This window comes from Tinamus guttatus, unplaced genomic scaffold, assembly GCF_059628265.1.
Source record: "Tinamus guttatus ecotype Peru unplaced genomic scaffold, ASM5962826v1 Tinamus_guttatus_pri_ptg000226l, whole genome shotgun sequence".
NCBI lineage: Eukaryota > Metazoa > Chordata > Aves > Tinamiformes > Tinamidae > Tinamus > Tinamus guttatus.
In genome coordinates this window covers 4,720,782-4,743,102 of record NW_028288760.1, presented here as the reverse complement: position 1 = coordinate 4,743,102, position 22,321 = coordinate 4,720,782, and the positions used below count along the sequence as shown (strand labels likewise).

Below are 22,321 nucleotides of genomic sequence, written 5' to 3'. Positions count from 1 at the left end.
CCGCGCGGAGCCGCTGCTCCGTGGCCGGACCCGGTGCCCGTGGCCGCGGTGCCGGGGCCAGGCCCTCCCGCAGGACACGGACCAGGGCCCGGCTTGCTGGAAACAGCCCAGCCCCGCGTCTCCCCAGGCCGCAAAAGGCAGGACACAAAAGGATATCTTAGAAAAATGAAAATTTAAAATCGAGATTCTGCCTTAAATAATAGCATATTTTTCTAAAGGATAATCAAAGTCAAGATTTTATTCCAAATATGCCACACTGCAAAATAGTTACAACCAGTTACAATCAATTTTTTTTATTAGTTGAATGTGAAATGTGATGCCATGCTCGTAACTGTTTTAAAACTGTGCTATTGCAAAGCTGTGTAGCCATAAGCACTAAAACAGAGGATGTAAAATGTATGGTCTAAAACGAATATAAATCAATCATTATGACAGAAGTAGCACTTATTTGAGAGTCAGAAGTGAACAAAATATTCAGTGTCAGCAAAATGTCTCCTGTCAAAACCTGCTCTTTAAAATTTCTCTACAATGTGCTGAGACAAATGTCCTTTGCAGCTCTGTGCAGGGAGGCACGTCCTGCACCGCCGTAGTTCAGCCCTTCCCGCGGCCAGGCCAAGCAGCGCCCTGTCCCCGGATGGGTGACGCCGCGGGGCCGCGCGCGCCGGGCGCAGCTCCTGCGCTCCCTCCGCCCGCAGCGCGCGCGGCCCGACGGCAGCGTGCAGCGTGTGCAGGCGAACAGAGCAGCAACACGAGGCGGTCCACGTGGATCACCCGGCATCCCGGCACGCGGCCCTGCCAGGTTTCTCCCCCGCCCCGCAGACCATCCGCGGGGCCGGGGCACCAGCACCCCGACGTACCCGGCGCTGCGGGCGTCGCCACGGCGCGTCGGGACAGCCCGGGGCCTGGTGCAGCTCCCGGCCACCCGCTGCACAGGACGGTGCCGGCAGCACCGACGGGCCGGGCGGCTGCTCCGGCGCCTGCTCCCGTCCTGCCTTGTCCATGGGGCTGCTCCGGCACCTCCTCATCCTGCCCATCCATGGGGCTGCCCCGGCACCTCCTCATCCTGCCCCATCCATGGGGCTGCCCCGGCACCTCCTCATCCTGCCCATCCATGGGGCTGCTCCGGCACCTCCTCATCCTGCCCCATCCATGGGGCTGCTCCGGCACCTCCTCATCCTCCCCATCCATGGGGCTGCTCCGGCACCTCCTCATCCTGCCCATCCATGGGGCTGCTCCGGCACCTCCTCATCCTCCCCATCCATGGGGCTGCTCCGGCACCTCCTCATCCTGCCCATCCATGGGGCTGCTCCGGCACCTCCTCATCCTGCCCATCCATGGGGCTGCTCCGGCACCTCCTCATCCTGCCCATCCATGAGGCTGCTCCCTTCCTGCCCCATCCATGGGGCTGCTCCCTTCCTGCCCCATCCGTGGGGCTGCTCCCTTCCTGCCCCATCCGTGGGGCTGCTCCCATCCTGCCCCATCTGCACACTTGCAGGTCCTGGCTCCCCTTCAGCTCTATTCCAGATCCTTCCCCTCTCTCCCTCTCAGCTTTTTTTAGTAAACCATTTGCCTTTGATTAAATTATAAATCTTCGAGCCCAGTTAAATCCTACAACTAAGCTGTCTGGGCTAGCGTCTTCTTTCTGCTTCTCCCCTTTATCCCTCCCGAGCGCAGCCCCGCTTCCTGGAGCTCTGCATTATGTCACTTCTCAGTGTATAAAATAAAGGATACGCAGCTACATCAGACCCCAGCTCTTCCTTACTTGGGATGACAGCAAGCCGAGCGCTTTTCAAATGGCTATTTTGTTTGCCAGCCAGCTACTATCTTTAAACATATAAAATGCTGTATTTAGGGTTTTAAAAGGTAGATGTCTCCAATTGACGTCATTACTGTCACGACAAGGCAACCTTTTCAATTTTGGAAACACTGAGAAGATATATATGGGTCTGGGGAACGTGTGCCACGTTCCCGGGGAAGGCGATTGTAGCAATGGTGGCATCGCCCCTGCTCAAAAGAAAACCCATCATTTTTGTTCTGTGTTTTCGGTTGGATGCAATCTGCCAGGGATGCTGAAAATTCACTATGAAACGCGGGGGATGCACTGTAATTTCAAAAAAAACCTAACCCCCCTCAAAAAAAGATTAAAAGAAAGGGCAAAATCGGGCCAAGCCATGACTACTGGCAAAAGAACTCTTCCAATTCAAGATTCATTCTATTTTTGCAACTGTATAGATTAAAAAATCTGTTTTGAAGATTAAAAATGCATAAGACTTGAAATTGACATTTATTTCCTGCAAAACAATCTATTTTTTCCACAGATAGTTTTCCAAAAGATGATAAACTCCTTCTCCTTATGTTGTGCCTTAAGACATCATGTGCTTTTATCCTTTAGCAAAATATGAACCAGCTACTAGGCTGACAATGCCAAGAACCATGACAAAATGGATTATTAATGAGAAACTGATCTCCAGAACTCTATTAATTTATGTCTTCCTGTCGGATCCCCAAGACGTATCAGCCTTCTCACTCAAAGAAAAAAATGCCACCATTGTACTTTGTTTTAAAGTTCTGCTTAGATGAAGAATTCATTATCCAAAGCACTGTTGTGTTATCCCAGTCTTCTTGTAGAATAAAGATTTTTTATCAAATAGCTAAGAAAGCCGCTGACAAGTGCGAGGATCTTGCACAATATATTTACATCAGAAATGCAAAGAGGAATCCTGGATTTTTAACCCTCTCCCCCTTTGTTTTTCCCTCTCCGCAGCCTCCTCGCCTCGTTCCGACCTGTCAGCACCGCGAACGACGCCCGGGAAATGCCCTGTGTAAAATGGAGACACTAACACGATGGTGAGTTGCTTAAATTCTTAATTATACTAATTATCCCACTGCAAAGTAATACCATCCAACATGGAAATAGAAGCAGCCGATTTCTTTGTTAAGGACAAACAGCAAACAGGCATAAAATATCCCTTTAAGCCTCCATGAAAAAAATCCATCTAATCTATGCTTATCATAATATTTATGAAATAAAAAACAGAGAGGAAAAATTGCTGTAATGTACTCTGGATGACCTCTGCTTTCGAGAGAGAATGAAAACAGCCTTTTGCTTTTCAATCCCCATCAAAGTGGAGTTAAAGGAGGGACAGCATTCCCTTGCTCGCTGCCATTAATCATTGCTTTCTTCAAGCAAGTGCGTATTAATTTCTGTCATCCCAAACATCATCGAGTATTGTTACAGCACCGCTCGCTCCTCATTCACCACCAGTTGTTACCAGTTTCCCTACGCTGAGCAGAGACAGGGTGAATCGTGTGGATTTCAGTGTTCGAGGCCTTTATCCCTGGGGTGCTGACACCAATTAAGCCATTTCAAGACGAAATGAGAGCAGGCGCAACCCTGCTCTGTAACGAGAGCTTGCACCTAGCGCTGGCAGGTTGCCACGCGCCCGCGCAGCCCCGCTGCAGCCCCGCAGCCCCGCGCATGCACGTGCAGCCCCGCAGCGCGCTGCAACCCCGCGCGGAACTGCGCTCCAGGATACATGCATGTGCGCGTCGGAAAAAAAGCTTTAGGACAAGATTTAAAAACTAATGGATGCAATATTTTTTAATCAATTAACATTAGCATTAGGAAGAGATAGTGGAAATAGTATTATGGGAATGAGCTGTTGCTCTTTTGCTTAATTCAAGCATTAGACACACATATAAGACAAATGACAACAATTTTACCATTGCAATATAATAGATATCCTAAATATAAAAATTAACTGAATCTTCCAGAATTATAATATCATTCAAGCTGACTAGCAATAAGCATCGTTACAGTGCTGGCAGAGCATCAGTTTTCTTTTGGGGGCCTGCAGGAACTAAAAAATAACACATTTCAAAATAGTTACCTCAAATTCTTGAAATCAACACATTTAATGAGCTTAATTAATATCATTTGTACATTGCTAAAGTGTGTGTAAAGATTTATCAAACTCTCTGGCAATATTGTTGATTTTTTCTGACCGCTTTAGATCCAATCATTCTCCTTGTTTCAGACATTTACATCTGCTTTTAAGTTTTTATGGTTGCCTGTTGGCAGGCAGCAAAGTGGAGCTGTCGATGCTGCTGCAGAATAATGCAAGGTTTGTTATGAATTAAATATTAGAAACCTTAACGCAGCGGCCAATAAGAATTATTTGCCTTATTAAAGCAGCAGAAGACGCTGATTAAATTTTCATTGCATTGCAGTCTTTTTCCCATTTCTGCTTTCAATTCATCATTCTAATGTATGAAAGGCTTGCCGAATAATGGCATGGGGACTTAATTTCTGGAATGCAAATATGGCAAAGAAAATACCATAAATACCCTCCCAGAAAACATTAAACAGTCAGTTCTAATTAAGTGAATACTAACTAAGTAAATATTCTCTTAAAGGAGAAAAAAAAAATTCAAGATGTCAAGAATTCCAAGAAGGAAAGCACTAGAAATTTAGGCATGCACAAATTATAACACTGATTATCTGAATTTCATAGGAGAAAGCTAAGGGTGGTTAAACAATTGCGTTTTCAGAGGCGCACAGCGCTGTTTGCAGTTATTAGCAAATATCAGCAAATAGCAGCCTTTTTGATGAGCTGAGGGTCTTGCCTTGGAGGTGCCGTGAGCAAACACACGGCCCTGACTGACAGCTGCACCAAGACTCCTGTAAGTCAGGTGATCCAGATGTGTTAGTTGTGCAGAGCCAAGGCCTGTAACGCTAGTCGGCTTGCTGGCACCGGGCCCAATGTGCAGAAAATTCCTTCAGGGGAAAAAAAAATTCTTCTGACAAAAAAAAAAAAAAAAAGAAATCCTAAAAGGCATTTGGAAAGGAAGCTCGTAGAGAAAACCAGCTGGCCATTTTAAATGTGCACTGTATGCTACCAGGAGTGTATGTGGGAAAAACAGGCGAGCAAAATCTTGTACTCCTGTGTCCTATGCTGAAGGTTGTTCACGTTCCTGCCTTAATGTGCATCAGGAAGAAAATGAACTTCAAGTATCCATTTCCCCTAGAGAAAATCTCTTCCCTGAAACTCTGCAACTAATGAAATGGGGATCTATAAATAGCAGCATCATTACCATGAGAGCACTTGCTTTGTACCAGGCTCTGCCTCTGACCCTCTTTACACTAATAACTAGTAGACTTCAATATAATTCCTCTATAGGATGATCAATATTGGGACAGTTAAAATGTGATGCACATTTAAACTGCAGAGCATATTTACTTGCAGGAGCGCACACGCTACCTCGCGGCGCCCGCCCCGCTCGCGCTCGTTAGGGGTTTCCGTATTGTGTGCGTCGCGCCGCGCGCCGCTCTGCACCTTCCTGCGCCGCGCGAGCCGCGCGCAGTGACAGGACAAAAGCCGTAACGCACCTGGAACGCTCCCCGCGGAAACCGCGCGCGTCACGACAGTTGCTCCAGCCCAGCACTACCTACCGAAGCATTACTGCAGGAAACTCTTCCTCAAACTGCTGGGCACACTAAGTGAGCGTTTAATCGGTAAACGCAATGATCTGGAAACATGTTTTACCCCTATTCCAAATCCAGTAATTTCTAATTGCAACAGATCGTTCCAAAAAGTTAACCAATATTTAATTTCACTGCTGGTTGTAAATTAAACAGCACTAAAAGACAATGCAGTTCAAGAATCTAGGGAAAAAAATATATTTATGAGGTGTCTATAGAATATTCTACTACTGCACATAATTTATTGATACTGCGATATTTATGCTGCCCTTCATTAAAGGTAAATATTCAGTTACATTTGCATCTCCCACATACAAAGAGCTCAATTGTTCTGCTAATTTCATATCTCTTAAAATAAATATGATAAAACGTTCCAGTGGGTGGATGAGTTTAAAGGCTTTTATTCTCTGTGACAAAATTATTGATGACAACATATCATAAATGGCACTTACTCCATATACACATGTCACAAGAAAATGTAAAATATTAGAACAGTTATGCATGCAGGAACATTTACTTTTTAAATGAAAATATAACATCCCAATTTTTAAAACCATGTGGTTAAATCAAGAGAATGCATATAGAGAAAAAGAGGACATGAGATTTCCCACGTGCTTAAGCTGATACTCTTTTTGCTTACTGGTATTATACACTAAAATTTGACTGACTTTACTCAAGCCGCAGTATGCACAGCGCGCCAGCAAACTAAGGACAAATGGCACAACCAAACAAAGCTCTCTAGCACGCCGATGGCTCCCCTGCATCCCAGAGGTGCTTGCACGGGGGCATTATTTTCCTATTTGATATCACCATTAACTTATTAAATATTAGAACAGCATAGACACCTGAATTTTGTATCAAAATCAGCAGTCAGAGAAATCAAAACTTATCCAAAAAATACCAGGATGGAAAAGATGCTCCCAGCACACTACGTCTGCAGCATGCATTATGACCTGCCATAGGCCGTGTCGCTACAGGAATATTCGAACACATCCCAGGATGAAGACTTTCACATTACAATCTTTTTTTTCATCATTCACACATACCTCTGCAAGCCTAAAAAGGGATTATTACAAATATTATGTTTTTTATATTTTAATACGATTAATATTATAAGACACACAAAGATACGTGAAAGCAAGGATTTAAGAGAAACAAGCTGAGCGAGCAAAGCCTGTGAACTGCAATGAACATCCCAGGAGCGCGGCAGGCGGCAGGGGTGGCCGTTGAGCGCGCGCTGCAGCGGGCGCAGCGCTGCCGTGGCCGCGGCGCTGCCGGCACGCGCGGCCCCTTGCAAATGGCAGGCGGCGGCGGCGCGGAGCAGCGCGGCTCGGCGCTCCGCCGCGGCCCCGCTCCCGCCAGCGCAGCCCTCACATCCAATCAATCGTTGCTCTTTGCATTTCAAGCAGCTCCTGGCTGCCACTGCCTGAAGATAACTATTTTACCACCTCTGTCATGCCTAATTAACAAGTCAGATGTACAATTTAGAAATTTTGCAATTAACCTGCTAAAATATTGCTGGAGGATGCTAATTGTTATGCCAGTTGCCATAAAAGCTCATTTGCATAACTTATGTGTGAAAAACAATTATGAGCGGCGTTCACAGACGCGGTCCACAAACTGCTCCTAGCTACGGATGAGAGGGCCACAAAAACACTTAATTCATTGCCCACAAAATTATGTTCCCCCTTTTCTTAAACAGCATCTGTTTTGTGAAGCCATATTCATAGAAAATCCCCAAATCAACAATTAGAAGCATATGTAAATGTGCGATTACAGTTCTTTTTCTTTCATTGACAAGTTCCCGTGTGCGGGCGCAGGAGCGGGCGGCGGCGGCCGCCCCTTCCCGCGCCGCTATCTGCTCCGCGCAGCAGCGGCACTGGGGGCCACTTCCACAACAAAGCACCTAAAGTCGATTGTTTCCTCCCTCAATAGGCGTCTGTTCCTCCGCATATATTTACCCAGGCGTTCAGGGCAGATTTTTGCCATCGAATCGGAGTCTGTCGAACACGGTTGTTGTACAAATATTTACACTGGTGCTGACCACGGCGTCGCCGCCGCGCTCGCAGAGCCGCGTCCCTGCCCGGCCGCGCTGCCGCCAGGCCCCGCCGGCCGCTTCCCGGAGCGCAAAACCAGCCCCTCGTTTTCAGAGCACAAAGCAAACACCCCTTCCCTCCCCGGGGACACGAGGACGAGCACCGCGCGTTACTCGGGGTTTCTTTTGAAGTAGGCAGTTTGCTCGGCAAGTGCTCGCAGTCTATTAAATGTTGCTAAACTGAATAAAGCTCTAATGCAAACACCGCGCGGACTGCAGCAGGGCTGCAGCCCACCGGCACCGCCGCCTGCTCTGCCCAAAATGTTGGACGTTTAAAAGTTACATAACAGTCCTGGTGATTAAACAGCAGCTGTTATGATAATCAGTCAGTAGAAGAAAATTGATTTGTTTAGTGCTAGCAACTACAATATTATCAGACTCTCCGTATATTGAAAGGAAGAAATATTTCCTTTATTGAACACAAAATGCCATAAATTTAGGTAAACCGAAATTAGTTCATGTAATACACTGACATCCAAGAATTTATGTATATAGAGTCTATCATTTAATTTTCAGACATTCAATTTCTATACTTGGTCACAGTCAAAAGGTCAAGAACCAACAAGTCAATAAGTTCCCAAGCTTCATATCGATATCACGTCACTGCCCTAACAAGTGGAGAAGAAGTAAGAAATAATTCACAAAAAAATTCTCAGCTGCTTGTGGAGGGTGGAAGCCTCTGCGGCACGTGAGCCCCACGGCCCCGCGCGGCGCCGGGACCCGCACAGGCCTGCGGCCGCGCGGCCCGCGAGGGCCTGGGGACCGGGGATGGGGCCTGGGGACACGGGGACCGGGGATGGGGACCGGGGATGAAGACTGGGGCTGTGCAGCCCGCGAGGGCCTGGGGACCGGGGATGTGGCCTGGGGACGCGGGGACACGGGGACCGGGGATGAAGACCGGGGCTGTGCGGCCCGCGAGGGCCTGGGGACCGGGGATGGGGCCTAGGGCCTGGGGATGTGGGGACCAGGGATGGGGACCAGGGCACCAAGGCAGGTTCCCCTGCAGGGCCCGGCGCTGCCGGCGTGGCGCGGCGCAGTGCAGCGCGGCGCGGCAGGACTGCAGCACGGCGGCTGCCTTGCCTTCCCCTTCTTCTTTCTCCTTAACCCAATGCAACAAAGGAAAGAAATACGAGGTAGAAAAACTGATAGTTCCCACTCTATTTGAATAACAAGTGAAAACCTAAAAATACCTCCACTGCATGTTATTACCAACTGTATCTCCGGGTTTTATAGTGACAGGACTGTGCTATAATTTCTGAGAAAACCTCGGCATAAAGCTCCATAAACCCAACCACTCCTGTAATGTATCACCTTATCTAGTGCACAATCATTTCCACAACTTTTCATGTTAGTATAATTTGTTCAAAAATGGTAATAAATATATCCTTGAAGTCAAATAAGAATCATTGCACAATCTACTGTAACTTGTTCTTACTAGTGACAGTTAATCTTGCACCGGGATCTCAAAGGAAATAAAATAAGCAAACATTTTGGTGTTGTGCAATTACACCTGTTCGCTAAAAGCGCCCTTCCTTCTCTAATCAACAAACCCACGAAAGCCAAGCTTTAAACACCCTCTCAGCTGTGTAACCGTGTCTGTGAATGGTTACCACCAAAGGCAGCACTGATCTTCCACGCGGTGAGCGAACGATCCCCTTTGCACTGAACAAAGTAAGTAGAAAAGCGGAGCAGGCCGGTACGTGGGCTGCAGGTCGCATGGGAGCCAGAAATGCAGGCGGTCCCGGGAGAAACCGAGAGCGCCGCTGCCCCGGCCCCGCGAGGCCCACGGTAACGCCAACCCGGTGGGCACTGCAAACAGTTCTACCAGCAATTTGAGTTATGCCGGTACTCCTTAAAACCAGTCAGCTCCAGTAACGCCAGTATAACCCAGTCTTCGCACACGTTCCCGATGGGCAACCTTCCCATTCTAGAGGCAGGACGAGGGCACGCAGGAGGGGACGCGCAGCGCTCCCATGCCACCCCGGCGGCCGGGTCGCTCCTCGCGCCGCGTCTCTCCTCACGCGCTCAGCACGGGAGCTCTGCCACCCGGCGCGGCGGCGGCCGCAGGACTCGCACTCGGAACGGGCTTTGCTCCCGGTGCCCTCCGCACCGGCACCAGGCCCTGGGGAAGGCGCTCGTGCCGGCAGGCCGGGCTGCTCGCAAGGCGCTGCCGCTGCTCAACTCTTTTGTTCAGAACTCGAAACTCAAACAAGCCATTGGGGACGGTGCTGCTTTCCTTAGCTTTCGGGGAGGAACGCGCCCGATTCTGCCGTTTCGGGGGCAGTTTTGTTCCTGTTCCCATCCAAGCGCTCGCCCCGATAGCTGAGGTGGCTGCCGGGCTCCCTGGGGGCGGCGGGCCGGGAGCTGCCGGGCGCGAGGCCCCGCGGGCCGAGGCCGCCGCACACGGTGCCGCGCGCGTCGCCGTGACACGAGAGGCCCCGCGGCTCCCCGCGAGCCTCTGCCGCCCGCGTCTCACGCGGTTCATGTTAAACATTTCCCAACAGTGATAGACTTCAGCTGCCAGGATCAGGGAGACCACGAGCACCCAGTCGAACAGCCCCGCACGCAGCTCTGGGGCATTCTTCATCCTTTTCCTTTCTTTTAAATAACGGCTGGGGCTCGTAACAAGGCCTGTCACTGAGCGCTGCTGCGCGGCGGCCTGCGCGACGGCGGCGCGCGGGGCCCCGCGAGCGCCCGGCCGTGCGCCCGCCTTTGTTGTGCCTCGCCTTGCCGGGAGCTCGCCGCCCGATTCCCAGAATTACCTCGCTGGTATTTCACAATCACATTATAAAAGGAAAACTAACCACAAAATCTAGTAATGCAACACCAAGGCTGAATTAAAACCACAAAACCCAGAGAATTCTGAACTCAATCAGAAAACCTTGTCTTTGAGTCATCCCAGAACGTCCTAATGCTGCAGAGGTCTCAGCACAGTGATCCTACGTATCATATATGCTCTAATAAATAGGTTCAATGAGTTGAGTTAAGGGCAGAGTTTAACTATTAACTCCGAATTTCCTTGCTCTTATGGCTGTAAGTCAATCCCTTAATGTTACTTTAACACAGTTTCTGGCAATTGAATAAAATCTATGGTCAATATTACAACCCCTTCCTTCCTAAATGAAGGAAAATATACGTGTGATTTACATAAGAAATCATGGGAAATCCTGGGGCTGAGTGGGGATGATAAATGCTCAAGGCCTGATCGCCCAGGAATCCAAGCCCACCATTTGCTCAGGCCCTCATCATACGAACCTCAAAAACAGTAGAACTGGCAAAAATACCACCGCGCAGGTAGAGCTTTCAGCACAGAAACAGTTAGCGCTCAAAGAGGTTATAATACAAAGCTGTAAGATATATCTAAAATAACACCACAAAAAAAACCTCAGATGACACAAAGAATTCTAATACTTTCCTTTTGTTAAGGTACAGTAACTGAGAATACAATGAAATTCTTCATGTTCAGTATCTCCCATTAGATCAATTAATATTCAGAGAAAGCCTTTAACATGAAGTTTAAATAATCATAGAAGGAGAAAAAGAACCACCAATGTTCTAGAAGCTTCTCTAGACCTTTCAATCAATTTTATTTATATGCAAAACCAAGAGAAACTCAGAAAAAACAAAGCTCCTCCTGATGCTAAAGCTCTCAATTTACTGACAGGCAAATGGCTTCATGCTGCCACTTAATCTCATTTCTTGCATAATGCCCTCTAATTAGCATATCAAAGTGAATTAATACTTCTAGGGCATTAGCAATGGGAAAATCTGCTCCAGGCTTCACAATAGCAGTTAAGCAAGAGCCAAGAAATCCTCAAAAACACCACAAACCACTTTGCATTGCAAAACTGTTCAATTTATTTATCCTCTCTCTCTAAACACTTTTACCGCACACTGTTTTACTACTGTTCACCAAACAAAATGATAATTGCCAAAGTTACCAGCATCTGTAATGCCTGTTTAGAATCTTAATTTAGATTGTATCCTTGAAGATCTCTAGATGCTTTCATTGACTTTATTAAAAAAAAAAGGATATACTGAAAGACTATTATTCTTTTAAAAAAATGTAATCGGGATAACGTTGTTAAATTCCATTTCCACTTACAATAAATAATTAAAAATCAAATAATATATGAAAAAAGTCACCTGCTGGACAATACAGAATAAGAGATTAGCTTTAAATGTTGATGCATGACTTAAGGATAGTCAGAGGTTTTGACCTGTAAACACATGACACCAAACCACCCCCCTTTCCAAGTGATTGATCTGTAGGACGCGTGAGACGCAGCGATTCAGATATTGTTACAAGTTCATATGACTGCACAATATGCATTGTACTGATCTTAAATAAAGGAACTTAAAGTGAGACACTTAAAAAACTATAAAATGGAAGTAAAGTGTGATTTTTACTATGAGTTATGCAAAACACGCTATTTTTATCAAATTCCTGAAGCAATAAATGTTATAGCTGTTACACTCCGGCATCAGACCATTTTTTCTTTAAAAAATATTTTCAGCTTATTTCAATCACCGATCAGTTTATTTGCAAAATATAAACTGTAATTTATAGGCAAGGACTAAAAAAACCCTGAAACTTCATCATCTTAATGCCCTCCATAAATTTTTAAAAATAGAAAAGGAGCATTAGGGAAACCCACTCATAAGGCCCACGTAAGCCCAGGAAGGCAGTTGGAACATGAAGAGAGGGCTAATAACAAAGAGTCAAAGAAAACGCCGGGGTCAGTGGGGTTTTCTGCATTTCTGTATGCAGCATGACGGCAAAAATAAAATATGGAGACAACAAATTAAATTATTATAGGTATTCATCTAGTACTTTGAGCCTTTCTAAAGAATGTGCATTCTTGAAAAATATATTGCAGTCAAGAATGAAGCTTCATTTCCTTTCATATTTAATTCTCTGTTTACTTCCCCTGCAAAGACAGCATTATGGAAGAGCTCTAATGTCCAGCTGAGAAGCACAATTCATCTGTTTGGCTGATGAACTACTCTAACTTTATAAAAGCATGAACTATAAGAGCTGACAGAAACTTTAATAATTTATATTAAATATTGATGTGAATTATTTACTCCATTCATACTTAAAGACATGAATTGCCTACCAGAGAAAAGCAAATGTGACAAAAGGTCAACATGATGGTGAAAAAAGGCAGGCCGTGTCAGGCATGTGTTATCTGAGCCATGCTGATCACCTTGATAAGCGAATAGCATTAAACATGACTGCTGAGCAAACAAACAAAGCGGCCGCGCGCAGCCGCCGCGCAGCGCCCCGGCCCCGGCCCTGCGCTCGCAGCGCACAAATTCATTAGCCCTTCGGAGGCTTCGCAAAGGCATCCATCAACCCGGCGTGCGCGCAGGGCTGGGTACAACACGCGCAAAGCCCTCAAAAATCCCGGGCGGGTGCAAACTGGACGGTCTTGCTCTACCATGTAATTATTAATATAGCCTTCTGATGCATTTAAACATTGTATTACATTTGAAAATTTAATATGTGTAATTCTGCTTATATTTGTCTACATTAGACTGCAAATATAATCATATTAATGTTTCGCACAAATCAATATTTGAATTGAAAACAGACAGCAGAGTATCCGTATCATGCGACTTGCTATCTTTCACCAAATGCTGCAGAAAGAAATAGAGCTCAATTAATGTCTTAAATCCTGGAGAGAAAAAAAAATCCTCTTGGATTCATTACCTACTGCGAATTTATTTTGAATGCAAAAATTCCTTAACTTACAATAAGCATCCTAAAATTCACCACACAGTAACCCATACCTTTTAATATTTTCAAATAAGAAAGCTTGTATCAAATTCAAAAATAAAATGAAGCACATGAAACATAGCTGTAAAATAAAATAATTTGCTACTGCTACTTAAATTAGTATTGACAAGTAGAGTCCAAATTTATCCTTCATGGGAGGAAAAACAATGGCCTGAGAACACAGATCCTTATAATCAAGTTGGAGATTGTTATTTAAATATAGCAAGGAGCAGTGATGACAGTATGGTGTGAAGGAACAGTGTAGTTACAGGTTCTCTAGGACAAAGTATCATGAATTAGTGAAAATAATGCCCAAAGCCGCCTGTTTTCTTAACCAAAGAAAGAAGCCTGTTAGAAATCCACCAAGAAAATAGATTTCTGATTATGACTGTATTTGAAACAGATGACAAAATGACAATCAAGACACTTTATTCAAATTATTTTTTCCTGGTAGGACATTTATGAAGAAAAGCAATGCCATTACCATAAGGAGACTGTAAATGAGCTAACATTCTACTGCACATCATCATTTGCAATACACTTACTGACAATTAAAAAAAAAAAAAAAAACAAAAGTAAACCCAATGATTTGACAAAAAAAAAGCATTCTGAACCATAAGAAAGGCAGCAAGAGCCAAACAATTTAAATTGAAGATGTATGCACATAGTACACAATGCTGACTTCCTTTATGGAGTCAAGGTAAATCCAGAACATGCACTTAGCGGCTTCATAAAAACACCACGACACCATAGAAAAATTGTGAATAGCTACACTGAACAACACTATCATCACAATTAATATTTAGAAAATAGCTTACAGAGAGGGCATGCATATATATACATACACGTACTAGCGGGGCCATTTCATTGTTCCGTGCAAATCTTTTAATGTGCAGTTAAGATTGCTAATATTGCATAATATTATATATTATTGCAAGTTATTGGCACTAAATGATAGTTTGCACACATTGAAAGTTGAAAATTCTATATGTAAGGAAACAATCCTTCGATTCAATTTTTAAATAACCACAGTAAAAAGGTGGTGGGGGGAGAGAGAATATTTTCAGATTTCTTAGAGCAGAAAAATATCAAAAATAATCATGCTAAAGCTGGTTTCTAATGGGGAGTGTGAGGTTTCGCAGCATGTTGACAAGGGGCATTGCTGGGAGTCTTGGTCCATTTCCATGGATAAGGAGCTCCGCGGCAATACGGGCACACGCGATACAGCCCTTTAATCACGGGAATGGCATTGCATGGCAAGGTACCGTTGTAGCAATAAAAATAAAGGGTTTAGCTTACATGGGGAACAGCGAGGAATTAACTTCCTGGTTAACTTCACTATTCGCCTGGCTTTCGTAGCCTTCTTTCTTTTTTTTTTTTTTTATTCATTCTTTGAAACAAAACTCTGCATGAGGGCAGATCATTTTTAATGAACATTTTCTTCCTCTCTCTTTAGACATAAAAAATAGTTCAACCAGCCCAACCAGCCGAGCAGGCCTTTCTCTTCCCCTGCGGACACCTCCTGCAGTCGAGAAGTTCATTAAGTTTTATGATCTTCCCAAGTCAGTCCTGCTTAGAAGCCTCACAAAGGCCACAAATCTGGCAAACCATCATGTATGCCATTAGGCTTTACTAGTAAATGAATGCTATTTAGGGTTTGTGGTGACAGTAAATTAGGGTTTGGTTGGCAGCTATCACTGTAGCTGCTGGATTTTTTAAAAACAAATAAATAAGTGTATGTGTACACACACACATTTTTTATAAATATGTGCTTATACCTACATAACCGATTTTTGAAGACAAAACCAAATCATCTATCAGCACAATCCAGGACTTAATAATGTGTCATTCCACTGGGAAATAATTGCAATTCCCCTACCATTTTAATATATTTTCATTTCTATCTCCATGAGAATAACCAGTACTTCAGGTATAGCAATGTATTAATGCAGAGTTAATCAAATTATAAATCTGGAGGATTTTTTAGTCAGTCAATAGCAAATATTTAAAAAAAAAAACAACAACACAGAGGCACAAATCGTTTTTTGATCCCTACTGGTAGGCGCGAACGAAGACAGATTGCTGCACAGGTATGCAACAGATGTGACTGCGCATTAAGAATGTAACTTTAAGACTTCCAAGTGACACCTCGGAGAACAGACAAAATATAACAAAATACAGTCAATAGACTGTTGCTTGCTTATCTCCATATTCTATTGTAGGGGCTGCAGTAAACATTGGGTATTGCTTTTCCTTTGAACTAATTACAGAAACAAGTGGCAGTTAGTTGTCTTTATGAAACCATGCTACCTTGTGGTTGCCTCTAAGAATGCAGATACCGCTCTATTAATATTTGTAAGCTCTTACATGTATTATGCAGCACTTCTGAAAACCTAAATAAATGTCAAGCTACATTCAGCAGACTCACTTATTTGCTTGGTACATGGTAAATACCCCACAGGGAAAAAAAAAATCTTCGGTGCCTGCCCTTAAGCTGGAAGGAAAGGGAAGATTGTGCAAACGCCCCACGCGCAGGAGCCCCGCGAGGGCCGCGGGGCCGGGGAGGCCCTCACGTCTCTGCTACTATCAGGCTCACCAAGCCCTCACCGACTGCACTGAAAACTACGGCAATATTTAAAAAAAGGGAATTTGTGATAAGAAATAAAGACTGTACTACTCATTTCAGAACAGACATGACTGCAGTCACACTTTACGTACGGGCACGGTCTCCCTTCTCACCTCTCTCCTCCCAGGAAGCAGAAATAAAGCCACGAGTGCAGCTCCCACTGCCAACACCAAGGGAAACTTCAGTTCGGATTATGTGGAATTGAATGGGGGAGCGTGACCCAGTTGCAGCCACCCTGATGCATTTGGGCCAAAACCAGTGACGATGAAGGGGGGGCGGAGGAAGACCTCTGCTTTAGTTGCATCTCACTGTTTACCCTCCCAGTCCAGAATTGTTTGAACCGTTTCCCGCGAGAACAGGCCAAAGGAAATATGCAGGGATTTATTTTCACTTCTGCTCTGCGCTAGCAGGGTCACTACGGTCCCCGCGGTAACTGCTCTGGAGCGGAGTCCCGCGCGGCGCGGGGGGCCCTGCGGGGACACTCTGGGGAGTGGCAGGTCCCCATCAATCACGGGGGCATCGCGGGGTGCCTCGCGCGGGGCCGCGGGCAGGCGCCTCTGGGCCCGCACTCTTTGTTGCTTCGGAGCTATTTTACAAAGGAGAGAACTTGCAAACTTGGCCCTGCTGCCGGGAGCACAAAGGCAGGATCTCAACTTACAAGTTATCACCGAAACACCCCAAAACATTTCAAATCACAAAACCTCTTGTCAGCTTCCCTCTCGCTTCTGAAATAGCAGCGGCCTCACCAAACACCCTCTGCCAGTAATCCCGGTTTCTCAAAAGACTTGTTTTTTTCTTCTCCGCTCACCTCTGACACGCGGCTGGCTACACTTGCCTTTCAAACGGCGAGGCTGAGCCTGTGCACACAGGGCGCTCGCCGGACCTGCGGCTGCCCTAATGGAAACCTCCTGCTGCAGGAGGCCGCGGCCCCGGGCGGGCTGCGGGCCGGGCACCGAGCCCAGCGCGCCGCGGAGCCCCGAGGGCCGCGGGCTGCGCGGGGAAGGGGGCAGCGGCGCCAGCCCCGGCCCGGCCGCGCAGCACCACGCCGAATCAATCTTCATTTTGGCCACACAGTCGATACCCTGGTGCTCGGCTGTCAGCACAAGCTGAAGTGCATCCCCGGTAGCAAAATAAACCCTTGGACATAAAGTGAGGCAATTCACTGAGAACGCGGCACCTTTAGGCTTCTTGCTTCAGACTTCTGATGAGCTCATGTTTCTTATTTTGGGTTTTTCTTTTTCCTATTACTTTTTTTTTTTTTTGGTTTGCAATTGAGAGGACTGTGATTTAATTTCAGAGGTAACTACAAAGCCAGCCTACACATGTATTTATTTCTAAAGCTAGAGTGCAATAAATGTTGTTATGCTTCTAATGCACCACGGAGCACTTTTCAATTAAAAAATAAAAAAAAAAAAAGGCAGACTTTATCTGTAAATTTAACCTTGTCAAAAAAAATAGTAACAATAAATAGAGGCAGCAGCAGCTGCCCGCAAACTGCGCGTGAGGCAGGCGGGCTCCGCTCGCGCCTCCCGGGCCGCCGCGCGAGCCGCTCTGAGCGCTCCGCGGGGCGGCCGCCGCGGCGCTGCCGGGCCCCGCGCTGCGCGGGCGAGCCCGGGCCGGGCGCCGCTGCCCGCGGAGGGGCCGCAGGTGAGCGGCGCTGCGGGCCCGGCGCGGCCCGGCGCGGCGCGGCGCGGCGCGGAGGAGGGATCAAAGATGGCTGCGGCGCTGAGGCGGCGCCGCGCGGCCGCGGCTCCTACCTGTTTTCTCCTTGATTTCGCAGAGGACACTGAACAGGGCGGGCTTCATCCTGTGGCAGTTCAGCGCGTGCTTCCTGCAAGAGAGGACACGGCGTTAGCGGCGGGCGGCAACATGGCGGGGCCCGGCCGGGAGAGGCCGCGCGGCGGCCCCGGCCCGAAGCGCGGCCCGAGCCGGGCCCCGCGCCCCGCGGCCGCCCCGCGCCGTCGCCATCGCCTCGCGCTAACGCCGCGCGCTGCCCGCGCCCATAAATCACCGCCCGCCCCGCTCCTTTCCGCGATATTATAACTGATTTATTAAGGAGAAGGGGGAACTTCCCGAGTTAACATTCTTTGTTTTGTATTTACTGTGATTTAAAACAGCGAGGGTTTTCCCCCTGCAGCAATATCTTGTCAGCTTTGTAATTCATCTGCCGCCGCGCCGGGGGCAGAGAGCAGGAAAGAAAGAAAAGTTACACTTGTAGGCAAGAAATCACAGCCCCCCGCAGCACGGAGAGGTGCCGCGGGAGGGGATTCCGCACGAGTGTCAGCCACAGTGTCCAAAGACATGGAAATGAGAACGGGAACAGAGCAGCAACAGCCTTCCGCGCACGAGTGCAACAAAACGGAACAGAAAAATGGTATAAGCATCGCCTGCTCCTATATTTATTTTATATATCTTTAAAAAAATCATTAAATAGCAACTTTGATTCTGCCTCTGCTGCTTGCAATTTCCCCGACAGCATTAACAAGTTGCTCTAATGTGAGACTCCGGGTCTCCACAGAGGAGCAGGAAGGAGAGAAACAAAAACCACACACACAAAAAAATAGACAAGGTTTAATTAGACGAAACCAACTTTGCTTGTGCCTCATCCAGGCTTTGGTCAGTGATGGTCATGATCTGATGGAGGATGTCGCCGATGTCCTGCTTCCTGCCGTCGCCGTCTGCCCCTTCGTGTCCGTGGGGAGGAGGCAGAGCCATGCCCCCCTGCACCGAGTGGCCAGCCAGGTTCACGCCGGCCAGAGTCTGCAGCATCCTGGACTGCTCGTCCATTCCCGGCGGCGCCGCCGCTCAGTGCCCGCGCGGGCGGCACGGCCGAGCCTCGCGGCGCCCACGGACCGCGCGCCTCGCGGCAGCACCGCGGTGGAGCTGGGGCTCCCGCAGGCAGCGCCTTCCTGGCCGGGAATTCTGTTCTTGCACACACGCACGAGAGAGGAAAAAAAAAAAAAAGAAAAAAAGAAAACCAAACAGCAGCAACAAAAAAATCAGTATTTGTGTGACCGGTTCTCAGTTGTTTATTCCACTCTCTTCTCCTTCCCAGTGCAGTAAATCACTCTCTTCTTTAGTTACAATCTTCTTTCATCATCGTAATATTTGTGGCTTGGATAAATGAGTTGATAAGGTTTCTTTGCAGTTTTCTTTCCTTGGTTACAATCTTCCTCCAAAGCTTTTAAAATTTTCCTTCCTTTTTTTTTTCCGTTTTATTTTTATTGTTGCTTTTATGTCTTTCCCCACTTCTCCAAAAATCTTCTTTGCAAAAAGCCAAAATTAAAAAAAAAATCAAAAAACTTGCTTTCAAATCCTGAAGTTAGGAGGGTGGCAAACAGCAAAAAACACAACAAACCAAGCGGACACCCCCACCCCCAAATTGCAACATTAAAAAAAAAAAAAGCCAAGAAAACACAATCACAGAGGGAAAAAAATTAATTGCCCTCCCCCCTAAAAAATAACAAATGATCCCAAGTCACTGTGCAACGGGGGTAAAATAGCAGCAATCAAAAGTTTGAACTTGTGCAAAGAAAAGAGCGGAAATAAAGGGGAAAGAACTGTAAAAAAATTAATTACACACTCTCTGCAAAGCAATGTGCAAAAATATCAGCCAGCTGGAATTTATGAGCGCGGCCGCCCGGTGACTGTGTGTGTTTTATGTTGTTTGATGGCCGCTCTGGTGAGGGATTGACAGGCTGCCAATGCCACTCACTCACCCTGCAGACGTGTCACCCTGTGAAGGCGGCGAGCGGCAGCGCGCGAGAGGGACGCGGCCGCCCGCGCCGCGCCGCCCCCGCCCGCCCCGGCCCGCCCCGCGCGCCGCCCCGCGCGCCGCCCCCGCCGCGCCGCCCGCCCCGCGGCCCCGGCTGCGCGGGGCGCCCTCCCGCCGCGCCCGCCGCCGGGGCGCCCGCCGGGGAGCGCGCGGCGCGGAGCGACGGCGGCCGCGGCCAATGGCGGCGCGGGGGGGCGGGCGCGGCGGCTCCGCGGGCCACTCGCCGCCGCCGGGGCGGCGCCCCCCGCGCCCCGCCTCCCCCCCGCGCGGGAACTTCCCATTGGGCCGTTCGAACGGTCACGTGGCCGGGGCGAGCGCCGCTGCCCGCCCCTGCCGTCGCCACGGCAACGCGCGGCCTCCTCGGCGCGGCCCGCTCCGCGCGCGAGGCCCCGCCGGGGTCCCCGGCTCCGGAGCAGCCCCGTGCGAGGCGCGCGGCTGCAGCAGAGCCCGCGTCCTGCTCCGCCGTCCCCGTTCCCCCGGGCGGAGCGCGCCGTGCTGCCGCCGCCCCGGCCTGCGGCTCTGCCGCGTCCCGCGCGGGCCCTGCCGGGCTGCCCTGGGCTCCTTCTGCTTCGCGGAGCTGCTCTCAGAATGGCCCTCCAAGCAATTAACGTGTTTCTCATTATCTTTCATCCTAATCATTGCGGCATTTTCTGGTCTCAACAAATGTGTTCTTAGTGTCACCCAGGCTCATTAAGAATGCTGCTCCAAAATCTCATTATTATTTGGAATATTTCCCAAAAGCAACGAGCGAGTCTAACGGCCGCTGAAACAGCTGGGCCGGTTTCTGCGGCTCTTTCCCTGGCGGCAGCCGCGGTGCCCGCTCGCGCCGTGGCGATCCCCGCCAGCCGCCTCGCTAGAGCCGCTGTCCCCGGCTGTTCTCACTGCTGCTGGCGCCGCCCGCTCGGGCAGGGCTCTCCGCGCCGCTCACGGCCGGGGTCACGCCGGCGCGGCCGCGGGCGGACACGGGAGGGAAGCGCTGCCGAGGGCCCGGTGCGAGGCCTGGCGGGGACGGGCAGCGAGCCGGCCCGGCGGAGCGGGGCTGCCCCCTCCTGCCTCGGCCGCCGGTGCCGCTCGTGGCGGAGCCGCCGCGGCCCTGGGAGCGCATCCCGCCATGGCGGCCGGGGCCCCGGGCGGCGGCGGCGGCCCCGCCCCACAGCGAACCCCGCCCGAGCGGGCGCGCGCCCGCCGCGCGCATGCGCCCCGCCCGCGCGCTTCCGGCGCGGCACTTCCGGGTCGCGGCGCCGCAGCGCTGCCGGGTCCCGCGCGGGCCTGGCCGGAAGCGCGGCCGGCGGCGGGGGAGCGGCGGAGCCCGGCGCGCCAGGCCCGTGAGTGCGGGGAGCCGGCCGGGGCCGCGGGGAGCGGGGCGGGGAGCCGGCCGGGGCCGCGGGGAGCGGGGCGGGGAGCCGGCCGGGGCCGCGGGGAGCGGGGCCGGGGCCGTGGGGGAGCGGGGCCTCCGTGCCGCCGTGCCCGCGGGCTGCCTCCCGCGCCCGGCTCCGCTCTGGGCTGTGGCGGGCCGCTGGGGATGACCCCGCTGCGCACCGGGCGGTTCTGCTGTGCGGGCGCCCGCGGGGAGGCGCTCCGGGGGCGGGGGCCGCGCCGTGGCCCGGGGGGCTCCGCCGCCGCTCCCTGCGGTTTGCGCCGTTGTCGGGTGGTTGCAGCGCTGGGAGCGGAACCGTCTGTGCTCCCGAGTTCCGTGTGTGCGGGGCCGCTCCCGGCGTCGTGCTGGGGTGTGCACTCACACCCGTGTGCGTGTCCGTGTGGTTGAGACTGTTGTCTCGGGTTCTGTGTGTTACCGGATACAGAAACGACTGCAGTGCTGAGCTGCAACCGCTGCCTCAACGACTCTTTCAGTTGCGTTCCAGGTCTTCGTTTTTGCTTCTTTTTCTCTTTTGTCTGTTAGCCCATTTCACACAAACACAACAAACACCCTTGTCCGCTCTATCCACCCCCTTCTGCAGGGCGGTTTTCCTGGGGATCGGCTGAGCTCCAGACTTGAGCGTTGGTGGAACGAGAGCCCTCGCTGGGACGTGGCGGGAGAGCTCGTGTTTGCTCTGGGTGCCCGTCCTGGTGCAGGGCCCGGTGTCCCGGGGCGCTCGCGGTGTCCGTGCTCTCCCGCTGCCTGTGCGCGAGGGGCTCTCAGTGCACGTGCGGCCCAACGTTTAGCCAGCAGCAGGGCCCCGTTCATCTGAAGTCTGAGCAGCCAAGGAGGTTTTTGTCAAAAGGTGCCTCTGACAACGTTGGCAATATGGGTTTTAGTATTATTTGTGTGTGTGTGTCTGTTGAGGAGCTTTATTAAGTTGTGATATTACTTATCCATTGTCTATAAGTTGGGTTTCTTTTGTTACAGGAGCACAAGCCAAATCGCTGGCGTGTTTCCTTGTTGCTTGAGAAGTGTTGTGTCTAAATCTGTAATTCTGCAAACACAACAAACTTCCTTGAGGGTATTTTTTGTGCCCTTGGAAGAAGGGCCAACAATTCAATAGTTATAGCATGGTAAACAAAGAATATAAAGGTGCCATAAATTGTTATTTGAAAGGAAAAAAAAAAGTCCATGTTGGAAA

The 22,321-nt window shown here is 49.4% G+C and overlaps 1 protein-coding gene across 2 annotated transcripts in view; it reads right to left on the bottom strand.

Annotated features, from left to right (window-relative positions):
* The window catches only part of PBX3 (PBX homeobox 3), a 77,281-nt gene extending 58,437 nt beyond the window's left edge, over positions 1–18,844 (bottom strand). For both annotated transcript variants that reach the window (XM_088525414.1, XM_088525415.1), the window contains exons 1-2: positions 18,576–18,844; positions 17,743–17,816 (exon numbers count right to left, since the gene is read on the bottom strand). In XM_088525414.1, coding sequence (XP_088381540.1) covers positions 17,743–17,816; positions 18,576–18,772 — 271 coding nt within the window. In that variant the 5' untranslated portion in view covers positions 18,773–18,844. The remainder of the gene's footprint in view (positions 1–17,742; positions 17,817–18,575) is intronic.
* Between the last annotated feature and the right edge of the window lie 3,477 nt (positions 18,845–22,321).